The 15,338-nt window shown below is 40.7% G+C and overlaps 2 protein-coding genes across 4 annotated transcripts in view; one reads left to right on the top strand and one right to left on the bottom strand.

Moving 5' to 3' along the window:
* Positions 1–4,976, bottom strand: part of FAM228B (family with sequence similarity 228 member B) — a 60,257-nt gene extending 55,281 nt beyond the window's left edge. The window contains exon 1 of one of the 3 annotated variants that reach the window (XM_023732407.1): positions 4,008–4,976. In XM_023732407.1, coding sequence (XP_023588175.1) covers positions 4,008–4,103 — 96 coding nt within the window. In that variant the 5' untranslated portion in view covers positions 4,104–4,976. The remainder of the gene's footprint in view (positions 1–4,007) is intronic. The other 2 variants (XM_023732406.1, XM_012555918.2) reach the window with 2 other exon arrangements.
* A 1,692-nt stretch (positions 4,977–6,668) lies between these two features.
* Positions 6,669–11,093, top strand: PFN4 (profilin family member 4). The gene is made up of 4 exons (XM_004377564.2): positions 6,669–6,785; positions 7,139–7,276; positions 7,995–8,100; positions 10,995–11,093. The coding sequence occupies exons 1-4, from the start codon at positions 6,669–6,671 to the stop codon at positions 11,021–11,023; spliced, it is 390 nt and encodes a 129-aa protein (XP_004377621.1). The 3' UTR covers positions 11,024–11,093.
* The last annotated feature ends 4,245 nt before the right edge of the window (positions 11,094–15,338 follow it).

The following is a 15,338-nucleotide window of genomic DNA, read 5'->3' as shown; positions in this document are numbered from 1 at the left end:
AATGTCATAAAACAGCATGTGTGTTACTGTTACATGAGAAACTATCTGTTCTGTATGCCTTCACCTGAAGTACAATAAACTATTAAAAAAAAAAAACCTATCAACAAACTACAAATTGAAGGATCTTCCTCAACCTGATAAACACCATCTTAAAAAAAAAAAAAAAAACCTACAGTTAACATCATTGTTACTGTTTGTTGTTAGCTGCCATTATACGTGGTGATCTCATGTATAACAGAACAAAATGTTGCACAGTCCTGTGCCATCTTCATAATCACTAATATGTTTGAGTCCACTGTTGTGGCTATTGTGTCAATCTATCTCATTGAGAGTGTCCCTCATTTTCACTGACCCCCTACTTTACCAAACATGGCATCCTTCTCTAACACCTGGCCTTCCCTGATGACGCGTCCAAGGTAAGCAAGTCATGGTCTCTCCATCCTCGTTTCTAAGGAGCATTCTGGTTGTATTTCTTCTAAAACTGATTTGTCCATTCTTTGGCAGTCCATGGTATATTCAATATTCTTCACCAACACTGCAAAATGAACGCATCAGTTCTTCTTCTTTCTTTTTCATTGTCCAACTTTTGCATGTATATGAAACAACTGAAAATACCATGGCTTGGGTCAGGCATATCTTAGTCAGCAAAGTGACATCTTTGCTTTTTAAAAGTTTAAAGAGGTCTTTTGCAGCAGATTTGCCCAATGCAATATATCATTTGATTTTCTTGACTGCTGCTTCCCTTGACATTGTCCAAGTAGAATGAAATCATTGACAACTTCAATTTTTTCTCCATTTATCATGATATTGTTTATTGGTCCAGTTGTGAGGATTTTTGTCACACTCAATGGTAAAAGACTAATTGCTTTCCCCCTACGACCAGAAGCAAGTCAAGGATGTCTGTTCTCACCGCTTCTATTCAACATTGTACTGGAGGTTCTACTGAGTGCAATAAGATAACAAAAAGAAATAAAAAGCATCCAGATTGAAAAGAAAAAAGTAAAACTGTCTTTTTTCAGACAACATAAGCATCTATACAGAAATTCCTATGATATCTTCAAAAATACTACTAGCATTCATAAGTAAATTCAGTAGGCTGCAAAAAACAAGATCAAAATAAAAATCTATTGTATTTCTATTTACTAGCAAGAAAAAAATCAGAGATTGAAATTTAAAAACAGTATCATTTAAAAGAGCATTAAAAAATATTACCTACTTAGGGATAAATCTGACAAAAGAGCTCCTATTCCTGACCACTGAAAACTACAAAACATTCTGGGAAATTAAAAAAGATCTATATAAGTTGAGAGATATACCACGTTCAGGGATTAGAAGACTCAATATTTAAGATGTCAACTCTCCCCAAATTGATCTATAGCACAACACAATCCCAATCAAAATGCCAAGAGGATGCTTTGTAGAAAATGACAAGCTAACTAAAAAGTTCATATGGAAATGCAAAAGACCTTGACTAGCCAAAAAAAAACTCTGCAAAATAAGAATAAAGTTGGAGGACTTACATTACCTGATTTGAAGTCTTATTATAAGGGTACAGTAATCAAGAGAGTGTGGTATTGGCATAAACACATATAGATTAATGGAACAAACAGAAAGTCCAGAAATACAACCACACATATATAGTCAACTGATTCTCAACAAAGTACAGAAGCAATTCAGTGAGAGTAAAAAAAAAAAGTTTTTCAACAAATGGTGCTGGAAGAATTGGATGCCTATATGCAAAATAAACAGACAAATAGTAAACTTTGATTTATTCCTCATACTATATATTTTTTCTAAATCATCTAAAATTGGATCATAGAACTAAAGGTAAAACCTAAAACTATAGAAGTTCTAGAAGAAACCATAGGAGAAAATATTTGTGACCTCGGCTTAAGCAAATATTTTATAAATACAACACCAAAAGCACAATCCATGAAAGAAAAAATTGATAAATTAGACATCAAAATTAAGAACTTCTGCTCCTCAAAGGACTCTGTTAAGAGAATGAAACAAGCCACAGAGTGGGAAAAAATATTTTCAAATCATGTATTTGATTTAAAAAAAAAAACTGGTCTCCAGAATATATAAAGAATTCTTAACGCTCAACCATAAAAAGACAAATAATCCAACTGAAAAATGAGCAGAGGAATTTGAGTAGATTTTTCTTCAAAGAAGGTATATAGATGGCCAATAAGCACATGAAACGATGTTCAACACCGTTAATCATTAGGGAAATGCAAATCAAAACTACAATGAGATACTACTTGAAATCTACCAGGATGGCTATAATCAAGAAAAAATTTTAAAAAAAAACAAAGTAAGTGTTGGCACTGATGTGGAGAAACTGGAATCCTCATACATTGCTAATAAAATGGTACAGCCCCTGGGGCTCAGAAAGTTAAACATCAAGCAATTCCACTCGTAAGCAGATACCCAAGAGAACTGAAAACATATGCTCACACGAAAATGTGTGTTCAAATGTTCAAAGCAGCATTACTCACAATGGCCAAAATGTGGAAACCCAAATGTTTCTTTTGAGGGTGATAAAAATGTTCTGGAATTAGATACTGGTAATGGTTGCACAACCTTATGAACATATTAAAAACCACTGAATTGTACCCTTTAAAATGGTGACTTTTATAGCGTATGAATTACATCTCAATAACAAAAACTCAACAATAAGAAAACAAACAACCCAATTTAAAAAAATGGGCAAAAGATTTGAACAGACACTTCACCAAAGATGATATATAAATGGCAAATAAGCATACAAAAAGATGCTCAACATCATTAGTCATTAGGGAAATAAGAATTATAACCACAATGAGATGCCACTATACATGTTCTAGAATGTCTCAAATTGAAAAGATTATACTAAAAAGGAAAAAATAAATAAAAAGACTATACAAATGTTGGCTAGGACGTGAAACAACTGGAATACTCATACACTGCTGGTGGGAAAGTAAAATCACTTTGGAAAACAATTTAGCAGTTTCAGAAAAAATTAAATATTCATTTACCATACAAACCAGCCATTCCACAACTAGACATTTACCCAAGAGAAATGAAAGCATATGCCCATACAAAGACATGCATGTGAATGTTCATAACAGCTTTATTTGTAACAGCCAAAAACTGGAAACAACCCAAATGTCCCTCAATAGGTGAATGGCTATGAGGATATACAAATTGGGGTATATCCATATAATGGAATGGCATTCAGCAATACAAACGAATGAAATATTGACACGCAACAACACTGATGAATCACAAAATATAATGTTGAATGAAAGAAGCCAGACAAAAAGAATATGCACCGTCAGATTTCATTTGTATAAAGGTTTAGAAAATACAAACTAAACTAAATTGATGGAAAGCAAATCAGTGGTTGCTTTGAGGGGGAAGGATGGGAGAGATTACATGAAGAAATTTTAGGGAGTGATGACTATGTTCATTATCATGATTGTGGTGATGGCTTCATCATGTCTACATATGCTAAAACTTATCAAATTCTACACTTTAAATATACACAGTTTGCTGTTGTTGTTCTCTGCCATCAAGTCTATTCCGACTCATGGCGACCCCATGTGTGCAGAGTATAACTGCTCCACAGAGTTTTCAAGACTGACTTTTTGGAAGCAGATCACCAGGCTTGTCTTATATGTAGTTTATTATACATCAATATACCTTAATAAAGCTGCTTCGAAAAAAAGAAATTATACTCTAAAAAGTAGATAGCATATCAAAATTTGAGCGACACAGGTAAAGCAGTGCTTCTAGAAAAATTTATATCTTAAAATTCTCTATTTTTCTAATAAAGGTATATAACCAATGACCAAAGAAGCTAAAAAATTACGAGCAAAGTAAACAAAGTTGTTAGAACTAAGGAAATAATAAAGAGAAGTCAACGAAAAAGAAAACAAACAATATAAAAAAATTAATTTAGCACAAGCCACTTCTCACTGCATCTACCCAAATAAAAACTTCAAAACGCCATGCTATTGTACCTCTATAAAAGAAACTGGCTTTGGTTCCAACCATTCTTTTGAGGTGAGTTTGGGAAGTATGCCAGGTATCAGCTCATCACTGCTTAAATTTTTCATTGTGATCACAAATAACAGGGCCCCTAGAAAAACTAAAAGTTAGTTTATTTAGTAATATAAACTCACAAACTTCTCTGTGTAAATATTACTAGATATTGTGACCAATGAACGGACGTGTAAGGGATTAGCAGCATTAGCCACCCACGCTTTCCCTAATAGGAAGCCTTCCCTTGGCTTCGGATGTCTTCAGAGCCAGCCTCCTTTAAGTAGGGGAGGTTCTCTTTGGATTAAATCGTCCCTCCCACCTCCACTGGTCTCTGGAATGGCTTCCCAGCTCCTACAATGTTTCCCATTCAAACCGGCGTGGCAATTTCAGCCTGGCCTCTAGAGGCGCACTTGAACAGTTTTCCGACTTTGGTGGCCTTCAAATAGAGGGTCGCTATGAGTCGGAATCGACTCAATGGTTATGGGTTTGGTTTTGGTAAAAGGGAAGAATTGCAAGTTTCAGGTTATTGGAACACAAAGGCTGGGCTGTTTAGGAAGAGAAAGAGGAGCTTTCGAACAGTGTTTGCAAGGTAAGAGTAGCCCAAAGCCTTCCCCCAGGAGTCTGAGGAAAACGCTGTTATTAGAGGTTGCGCCAGTTGTACACCTACCGCAGCCACCCTTTCCCCACAACTGTCAGCAAAATGCCTGCTGCTTCGACCCCCAACCCTTGGCCGACAACCCTCGCGCGGAAGCTTCTGGCAGGGAGCTTTGCCGGCCGCGAAAGGCACCTCCACTCCCCTCCCCAGACTAGCAGGGCCTTCGGCTATTCCGCACCACGCTGGAGCCCAGGCCGAGGGCCCAAGGCCCCCGTTTCCCGTCCGGATGCGGCGGGAAAGGGAGCCAGCCCCGGCCTGCAGCCTGGTCAGCTAGAGCCCGTCTCTCCGGAATGTGAGAACGTTCGGTCCAATGTCTCTGGGACGCAGCCCCGCGCGGCCCTTCCGCTGCGGCGGACGACAACGAGTCCCCGCGGCTCTGAAGCGGGCGGAGGACTCCGAATTCGTCCGGGGCCGCAGAGTCCGGCCACACTAGCCCACGCCGGCCCTTGCCCGGGGCTCTCGCGGCCCCAGCCTGCCGAACAAGGAACTTGAAAGCCGATTGGGTCCAGCTCTCGCTGGCAGGGCGTGGTTTGTCTGACAACCGGGCTGTAGTCCCTGCTTCTCCATGACGGGCAGCCGTCACAACCAATAGCAGTGCAGTCTCCTTCCCACCCCGGATTTCCTCCGCGTCCGTTGAAGAGAGAGTCTTCAAACTCGCCAGCCAGTCTAGAAGCGCTTGTCTCCTGTTGTGAGGGAATGTTTGGTTCAGTCCTTGTGTGGGCCGTTTCGCTCCCTTAAGTCTTCGGTTCCTTAAACGCGGCTTTCCAACCAACCGAACTGGGAATTAACCTCCCCTACAGCCCTACTTTGGGGGGACCCCTTTGGGACAAATTACCAGGAGGGGTGTGGCGGGAAAAGGGGCGCCTTCCTTTCAGTATCCTTTGGAAGGGCGAGTGTTTGTAGAGGTTGTTCTGGTGAGGACGGCCCAAGAAGACCTTGGGACTTACGAGAAAATGTTGGTTTAAGTGCCCTAAAGATGTTTTTGGTCCGCTGGGGTGTTGATCAGTGTCCATATTTGGCGCTGATGCTGGTCAGTGTGGAGGGAGTGTGAGGATTCATGATCACCGTTTTTCATTTAGTCTTGTTTACTTGGCTGCCCATTTCATGGGGGGGAAGGAGGAGAATGTTAAACATATTGATGACTGAGACCCATCCTAGACCAACTGAAAATGGATCCCTGAGAGTGAGACCTGCCTTTTTTTGGGGGGGGGGGGGCAGTGTTCATCCCCAACTGATTCTGATGCAAACCATTGACCTAGCTAGAAAATTATGAGGCTGTGGTTTTCCGAGCCCTGGTAGTGTAATGGTTAGGTGTTTGGCTCTTAACCAAACAGTTGGCATTTCAAATCCACCCGCTGCTTCTTGGAAACCCTGTGGGATAGTTCTACTCTGTCCTATATGGTCACTATGAGTCGGACTGGAAGGCAGTGGGTTTGGAACCCACTCTCTGTGAACTGCGGTTTTTTATTGTTATTTTCTTCTTTAAGTATTGGTAGATTGCTAGATGATGGGCCAACTTTTTGACTCTTCATTTTTTCAAAGTACACATGACCTATTGCCATCCAGTCGATTCCGACTCAGCGACTCCATAGGACACGGTAGACCTGTCCCAGAGGGTTTCCAAAGAGTGGCTGGGGGATTTGAACAGCCCACCTTTTGGTTAGCAGCCAAGCTCTTAAGCACTATGCCACCAGGGCTCCAAAGTACACGTTTGAAAAAAACCCTTGCCATTGAGTGGATTCCAACTCACAGTGAGGACCCTATAGGACAGAGTAGAACTGCCCTATATGGTTTCCAAGCAGCGGCTGGTGGATTCGAACTGCAGACCCTTTTTGGTTAGCAGCCAAACGCTTAACCACTTGCACCACCAGGGCTCCAAAGTGTACATAGTGATATTAAAACAGTCTGCAGGGACTTTTGTATTCACATGCCTTTTAAAAGCCAGCCAGAGTGGATCACTTCCCTTTTTCAGAGCTGGGGGAGCATGAGCCATTTGCAGACCTTACTGTTAGATACCCTCCTGGGAACGAAGCATGTGGACAGTGCAGCTCTCATCAAACTCCAGGAGCGGAGCCTGTGTGTAGCATCACCAGGATTTAGTGTAAGAAAAAGCAAGCCTGGACATAAGTATTTGAAGCGAACTTTTCCTGTAAAGAGCTAGATAGTAACTATGTTTAGGCTTGCAGGCCGTATGTCTCTGTCACAACTACTCAACTCTTCAGATGTAATGAACAATACATAAAAAAATGGGTTTGGCTTTATTTATGGACATTGAGATTTGAATTTCACATAATTTTCACGTGTCAAAAAATATTCTTTTGATTTTTTTTTTTAACCACTTAAAAATGTAAAAAACATTCTTAGCTTGCAGGCTGTACAAAAATAGGCAGTGGGGCCAAATTAGGCCTGCGGGCCATAGTTGTTGACTCTGGTTTAACTCCTTATGCTCTGCAGGTAATGCCCAGTGATGTTCGAACACTTGTGAACGGATTCGCCAAGAACCCTTTACAAACGCGAAGAGAAGGATTATATTTCAAGGAAAAGGATTACAAATGTGTCCGGGCAGATGAATATTCTCTTTATGCTAAGAATGTGAGTGGGGCAAGATTTGAAGACAGCTGGATAAAAATGTTAAGAATTTGACTCTAATTTTTTTGCCCTCGTGATCCTATCTGTATAACAAACTAAGGCCATTACTGCCTCAAGGCAATGTCTGAGATAGCAGTCTAATGCCAGGATGGCCTATATGAAAGATAACACTATCAGAGAACCTGGTTTGGGGAAGCTTTCATTGGAGAAACTATCAAAAGATACCATTCCTGTGCTTAAAATCTCTCTTGGCTCCCTGTTGCCTCAAAGGAATTAAAGGGATGAAATTCACATTTATTGGATACCCTATATGGTTTAGGCACACTTCATCCACATTATAAACTAAATAGCCTCATTTTACAGATTAGGAAACTGAGGCTTAACAGGGTTAAATAACTCTCCCATAGTCATGTAGAAAATAGAGGTGCTGGGATTAATAAATTACAAAATTTCTTATCTTCCCATTACATCAGTTGTTCTCATTGGGATAGGGGTATATTACAATCAGTTGGGAACTTTTCCCAAATCCGTATGCTGTTATTCCAACAGTCTGAAACTTTTTGAGTAAAGGCAGCTTAATCAGTGGAAAAGAGTGGAGAGTCAAAAAACAAATATGTGAACATATGGAAGTCAAGAAATGGTGAAAAATGTGACTGAAGCGTAACTGCTGGTCCTATGATGAGGACCAAGAGAAGGGCATTCTGTTTTATTCTTTGTCCAGGAAAACACTGGTGTGGTGGTTGTGAAGACCCATCTGTATCTTCTGGTGGCGACTTACACTGAGGGCATGTATCCTAGTGTCTGTGTCGAAGCCACAGAGAAGCTGGGTAAGTTGCCTCCTGTCTGTGAGTTTCCCAAGGCTGCCATAACATAAGAGGCTGTTTTCTCCCTGAGTTGTAGTACAAAATCAGGGAGTCAGCAGGGCCGTGCTTTCTCTGTTGTGATGTTGAATAGGTAATTAATACATGTTTCATGAACAAATAAATTGGCTGCTAACCAAAAGGTTGGCAGTTCGGGTCCACCAGCCCCTCCTTAGAAGTCCTATGGGGCAGTTCTACTCTGTCCTGTCAGTCACTATGAGTCGGAATCAACTTGACGGCAGTGGGTTTGGTTTTTTGGTTTGGAACAGAGTCGGGAAGGAGCCCTGGTGGTGCAGTGGTTAAGCGCTCAGCTGCTAACCAGAAGGTTGGTAGTTCAAACCCACCAGCTGCTCCATGGGAGAAAGATGTGGCAGTCTGCTTCCGTAAAGATTTACAGCCTTGGAAACCCTATGGGATAGTTCTACTCTGTCCTATAGGGTCGCTATGAGTCAGAATCCACTCAGCAACAGTGGATGGTGGGTGGAGCAGAGTCAGGGAAAGTTACAGGGAGCTGAATCTTAAAGGATTAATTGAGAAATTAAGTACCACCATAGAAGCAAAATACACACACACAAATGTATATATTCACAGACCTTCTCAGTTTTCATAAATAGCTCCCTGGAGGGGACTATCATAAACCATGCTACACAGCTGCCAATGAGGTATTCTGGAAGCAAACAGGACTGAGCTGGAAAAGACACCATTTAGGAAACACTTAACAGAATAGGTGAACTCCAGCCCAGAAAGGACAGGATATTACAACTACCAAGGACCATTTCCGAGTAGGTGTCAGAATTTGAGACAGGTTCGGTTTCAGTGGGATAGAGCAGGAGCAGGAAGGCAGAACACAGATGTGTAAATCCAGAAAATGAGGCTAGGAAGATGGGCAATGAGGCTGTGGAGAGGCCAGGATCTATCTTATCAGATGGGGCCCAGGACTGATTCCCCAAGTCTCTGGTAGAGGCAAGGCTTCTGGGGACCAAAGACCCATGCAGAAGTGGACCAGAGAAGATGCCGGACACCTATAATGAAGATAAACTCTGTGGCTGGCAGCAAAGGTTGGGATTCTTGCTTAGGGCCACAAAAGAATGTTTGCTGGTTGGAAGAACACAGCTGACATCATGCCACTAAGATCCCACTGCTCTGAAAAGGGACAGGCTGTCTTGGAAGTGGTTGGATGCCCATAAGGGATAAACAAGGCTGGTACTCACCCAGGAGCCAGTTACTTGTCCCATTATTTCTATTTCTTTCATTTATTTTCTTTTAAATATATTTTTCTATAAAAGATTATACATAATGTAGAAAAATTGGGAAGTATTATGACTATTAAAAAATTTTATTATGAAAGATTCTAGCAGCATGGCAAATTTCTTAATTAAAGAAAACCTTTAGACAGTAATTAGGTAAAGGATGCTGCTACTTCTCTGACACAAATTAATCAGGTTTGTTTTTAAAACAAACGTTAGTGAATCACATACATTTGTAAAATGTTAATAGCTTTAATTCTAAGTCCTCAGTTTAAAAAAAAAAAAGAAATTTCAGTACAGGGGCAACAGTTTTTATCTTCAAAGCTTTTTTGTGACTTATTTTTAGTATTACTGAGTTATGAGAGAACCATGACTTTTTTCCTTCAATTTCTTGTGATCTCTCTGTAAAGTAAGGCTAGAGGATAAAAGCCAAGCAAGTATTCTAGTTTCTTCATTTAAGAGGTGCCTCATTTCTAACTGAATCTATATACAACAGAACTCGGCTCTATATTTTAATAGACAGATATGGATAGAAATAGATAGAAATTTTAATGGTTTCGGTATTTTATTCTCATGAGAATTTCATCTGGGACTACATCTTCAGATCTGTTACACAGATCAGTGGGGAAGTCTGATTCATTTTGCAGAATTTGTCTTGCAGCGAACTTGTCAGGAGTCCACTTCTTTGTCACTTTGTTGGTAGCTGCTGTCGAGTTGGCCCCGATTCATGGTGACCCCATGCAAAACAGAATGAAGCACTGCCTGGTCCTGTGCCATCCCCATGATTGTTGTGGATTGGACAATGTTCTACTGTGATCCATAGGGTTTCCATTGGCTGATTTTTAGAAGTAGATTGCCAGGCCCTTCTTCCTAGTCTATCTTAATCTGGAAGCTCTGCTGAAACTTGTTCAGCATCATAACAACACTCAAGCCACCGATGACAAACAAGTGGTATCTGTGTATGAGGTACATTTGCTAGGAATCAAACCCGGGTCTCCACCATGGGAGGCGAGAATTCTACCACTGAACCACCAATGCCTCTCTTTTGTCACTAAATACATCCCTGTTCTCCCAGAGTTTCTGTCATGATTGCAGTAAAGAAGGTAAGTTAAGTAATATCAAGCACTCAATTTAAGGAAAAGATTAGTGTTGTGATGAGTTAAGCCTTAGCTTTCAAAGTTATTATTATTAGCTTGTTAAAAATAAATTAATGCAATCAGTTTTAAATCTAGGTCATAGACAGCACAAGGAAAGGAAAGCAGCAGATTCTTTTGTTCCCCTGAACCCTCTTCTACTCTATTCCCTTTACCTAGCCATATGTATCCTTCTTCCTTTCTTTGCCTGGAAAATCAATTCATACTACAGGATTCAGTTCCAAGTACCTCTAGGTGGCATTTATTACTGTGAAGTATAACTGGTGTTTGTATATGTCTGTCTCCCCTACTAGACAATGAACTCCTTGAGGGCAGGGGCTCATCTTGACTACCTAGCGTTCTTGTATCTCCAGTACCTAGCACAGAGCCTAGCACATGGTGGTCAACAATGTTTGTAGAATAAATAAATTAATGAATGAATCATATCATAGTGGTAAATTACTGCTCTGTTTTTTTCCAGGAGAATATCTAAGAAAAAAAGGAAGCTAAGTCATCAGACAACTATGGAAGACAGTCTTTATTGTTTTAGAACTATAGAGCATCAATAAATAAATAATGCCTTATTTTATGGATGAAAAAACACCAGGCAGAAGATGCTGAAAAGGAACAATGAAGTAAAGGAGCAATTTTTCATATTTCAAGAGATCATCCCCCCCACACCACCACCCCCAGTATTGGTCATTTGCTCAGAATGTGAGAGCACCGATAGTTTTACAGGGCATATCTGTTGGGAGACTATCATTTATGAGGTTCTTGTGCTCCTACCCATCTTGCTGGGTATGCCCAGAATGTTTAAGGCCCTGACCGCCCTTTATCTAGGCTATTATTCAGGGTTATGTTGTAACAAGCAATCTTGAATATCTTCAGGACAAAGAGTAAGCTTTCTTACTGCTTGCTATACCCATCAAGTCAATTTCAACTCACGGTGACCCTATAGGACAGAGTAGAACTGCCCCACGGTGTTTCCAAGGCTGTAAATCTCTACAGAAGCAGACAGCCACATCTTTCTCCTTCACTACTTGCTATAAAAGAGGTAGAGTCCCTGCATTCAGCATTCCTCTCCTGAAACACAGCTTACTGTGTGTGCACCATCCATCTGGGCCCCTCCACATCACCCCTGTAGGAGTTGGGGGCAAGGGGAATCAAGACAAGAGACACCCAACAACGGGCCAGTCGTCAGGGTATTCAATAGACATCCCACACTCCTCACCATCTGCAGGCACCTTGTATTGTTGAGTGTTGGAATGGCTTTCTAAAAAATCAACTCAAAAAGACTTCAGACTATCTCCCTCACCTTCTCCTAGTCCAGATCATTTAGGAAGGCAGTATGGTCACTGAATACGATCATCCCCAGAAAGACTTCATCTTCTCTTGGTCACTTTCTGGGCGATGATCAGGACAATAGGGGTGGGGAGTTATATAACCTATTTTGAAAATTTAGCCTTCGACCCTGACCATTTCTGGGCATGATGCATCTTTCTTTACCTATCAGCAATCCCAGGGCAGCCTGACTGGTACACATGCCCCTGGGGAGAGAACACTTTAGATCTCTGGACACAAGTGAGCCTAGTGAATTCAAACTTAATTCTGGTTCAGCCAGATTGAATTGACATGGTCTTAGACCACTTGTTGAGTACACTGCTCTTCAAGTCCCTCTACAGTGTACTACGCAGGCCAAGGTGGGGGATAAAATGGAACTCTGTAAATTTTGTAAAAATGTCCTTGTCCCTCTTACAGCTAATTCTTCTAGACAAAAGAGCTGGGTACAAGTAGGGATGATTGGAAAAAAAAAACAAAACTAGTTATAGCTACTGGGATGGGATACACCAATTTTATGGAGGGAGAACAAAAACCCTGGCACCTGAGGAGGGAACACCTTAGACCCTGGGAGGTGAGGAAAGAGAGGGAGCAATTGATGCTCTTTTATTACCCTAGATTCAGTACCACAGCCTGGCAAAATAATCATATGGTCTAACATTGGCTTTTGTAAGTAGAATAAAATTAAACCTTAAACCCTTCTCAGTTCTTGACAATTATCAGGTAGCAAGTGTTCTGAATTCCAAAGACCTGATGTCTGAAATGAGGTGTCTTTTCTGAGTGTTTATAAAATTCTCCCATTTTCAGGATTTGTATGCACCCCTTTCAAACGGCTTACTTCCAACATCATACCTTTTCATTTAGTCAATTCAGTTACTTGGATTCTTTTTTGCAAGAAGGATAAAATAAATTTAAAATTCACTTATTCAGCATTCATTGAGTAGCCTACTGGTGATACAAAAGTAAATAATACATGTACCCTACCCCAGATAGGTCTGCAAACTAATGGGAAAGACAAGCTTGTAAATGAGTCACATTACAATGTGCTAAATGCTGTAACAGATATAAACCGAATATAGAGCAAAGAGCCTGGAGCAACTAACTGTGAATTCAGGAACCTGAAATGATTTTTGAAGTGAATCTGGAAACATGACTAAGTGTTTTCTAAGTATGGAAGAGAGCAAAGAGTATTCTAGGTTGAAGGAACAGCATATGCAAAGGCACAGAGTCAAGAAATTTCCTGTTGTGTGGAGAGAATGGTAAGAAGTTCAATGCGGCCAAAAAGTAGAATATGTGGGGAAGTGATAAATGAAATTGGGGAAGTGGATAGAGCCAAAGAGAAAAGGCCTACTTTCTTCAGGGTCACTCAAAGGACATCAAGCAGTGCTGTGGTAAGGACAGTAATTTTATAAAACTTTTGAAATTGTATTTAGAAAAGTAATACATACTCATGGAAAAAAGAAAAACCCTTGGGAAAATAAAAGTTACCTATAATTTCACATTAAATGAAAACTACCGTTGACAGTTTTGTTATTTTTTCCAGTATTTTTTCAATGCACATAATATATACGTTTCAACCAAAACTAGATCATCAATACATATGGTTTGATATCCCACTTTGTCCACTTAGCATAATGTTATGAGCCTTTTTGAATGTAATTAAAATTACTTCAAAAAACATTTTTAATCATTTCATAATATCGCATAAATACAATATCCTCTTTCTTAGATACTTAGATTATTTTTCATTTCATAAATATATTACTGCTTATCATTTTTACATAATTCTTTTCAGCTCTAATTATTTCCTTAGATCTGGAAGTGGAATTTTAGGGTCAAAGAGTCTGAAAACTTTAAGGTTCTCTGGAGTTTTTTAAACAGGGAAGGAGTTTTATACCATGGTCTATAAGCAGCTGTGATGGTTACGGTTGTGTGTCAACTTGGCTGGGCCATGATTCTCAGTAGTTTGGCAGTTATGTAATGATATAGTTTGGCATTTATGTAATGATATAATTTGGCAGTTATGTAATGATGTAGTTACTCTCCATGTTGTGATATAATGTAATCACCTCCCTAATGTGATCTGATGTGATCAGCCAATCAGTTGTAAGGGGAGTTTCCTCAAGGATGCGGCCTGCATCCAATACATACAGACATTCTGGCAAAGCTCACTGGCTTTTGTTCACTCTGGATCCTGCATCCAGCTTGTCATTTCACCTCTGATTCTTGGGATTTGAGCCAGCAGCTTGCCGTATTGCCTGATGATCTTGAGATTTGTTGGCCTCCACAACCTGTGAGCCGGCAGCTTGCCATCTTACCCACCAATCTTGGATTCGTCAGCCTCCGCAGCCCATGGGCCAGCAACCTGCCATCTGACCTGCTGATCTTAGGTTCATAGCCTCTGCAGCTACGTGATTCCGGAGAAGCCTCCAACCTGACACCTGACCCATAGACTTGGGACTTGCCAGGCTATAAAACTGCATGAGCTATTTCCTTGAGATAAATATCACCCCCCCCACCCCGTCTATCTATATACACGCTTCACTGGTTTTACTTCTCTAGCGAATCCAGCCTAAGGCATTTGGTACTGAGAGTGGTTCTAGAGAAACAAAATTGTAAGGGTGAGTTTTCTAAATTGGTTCTCAAGTCTAGTTAGTCTTACAGATGTTGATGACTCTGCCTCCAGTAGCAATGAGGGCACTGCTAATCCATGGCATGAGGTGGCAATAGAAATACACAAAATATCACAACCAATAGATCAAGTATTGGTGAGAGGCCAGGCTCTGGGTGATTGCATGTTTGATACTTTTCTACAATTTTGTTAGAATGAGAACTATAAGTAATCTGGTTGGTTGGTCCTACTTTTGCTAGACAAAGTGGTAAAACGAAGAGATGACCTCAGGGCTTCGGAGTCACAGCTCGAGCGCTGCATACAAGACCTGAAAGTTGCCATTTGTGCCCTGCAAAAAAGCCTTATTTCTTGCAGTAACTGAGCTGATATCGCCAAAAACCAAACCCAGAGCCTTATCATAAGAGTGGCTGAATTACAAAACCAATCGAACTCCCAAACTTGAATCGTGTCTGAAATTAAAGCAAGGGCATTGATTGAGAAGAAAATGAGATCCTGAAATCTGGGACGGGTACCTACGGGCAGATAATCCAGAAGCTAGGGACACTGAGCCCCTAAATTCCATTGAATCACTCCTGCCATCAGAACCAGCCCCCTCACTGCCATCTGAAGAGATTATCTTTGTCTGCTAAGCCACCTTCCCCAGTAAAACTGTTAGCCCCTTGATCCCCACCTAATGAGATTAACCCTGGTGCATCTGAAGAGCCTTTGAGATACCACCTGGGGCAGCATCTGGGTCATCACCTGGGGAGGCATCTGAGTCATTGCCTGGGGCATCACCTGAGGCAGATGTTCTCAGAACACATCCTCACCACCATTTTGGCTTCTAGACCTATAACTAGACCTAAGTCCCAGCAA

This window comes from Trichechus manatus, unplaced genomic scaffold (assembly GCF_000243295.1).
Source record: "Trichechus manatus latirostris isolate Lorelei unplaced genomic scaffold, TriManLat1.0 scaffold00052, whole genome shotgun sequence".
Lineage (NCBI taxonomy): Eukaryota > Metazoa > Chordata > Mammalia > Sirenia > Trichechidae > Trichechus > Trichechus manatus.
Note: the sequence above shows the minus strand (reverse complement) of the source record. Positions and strands in the feature narration are given on the sequence as shown.

Coding starts and splice junctions, on each gene's coding strand:
- PFN4 (XM_004377564.2), top strand. CDS start 6,669: ATGAGCCATTTGCAGACCTTACTGTTAGATACCCTCCTGGGAACGAAG. Junction 7,277..7,994: donor ATTCTCTTTATGCTAAGAAT/GTGAGTGGGGCA, acceptor TTCTTTGTCCAG/GAAAACACTGGTGTGGTGGT. Junction 8,101..10,994: donor CGAAGCCACAGAGAAGCTGG/GTAAGTTGCCTC, acceptor GTTTTTTTCCAG/GAGAATATCTAAGAAAAAAA.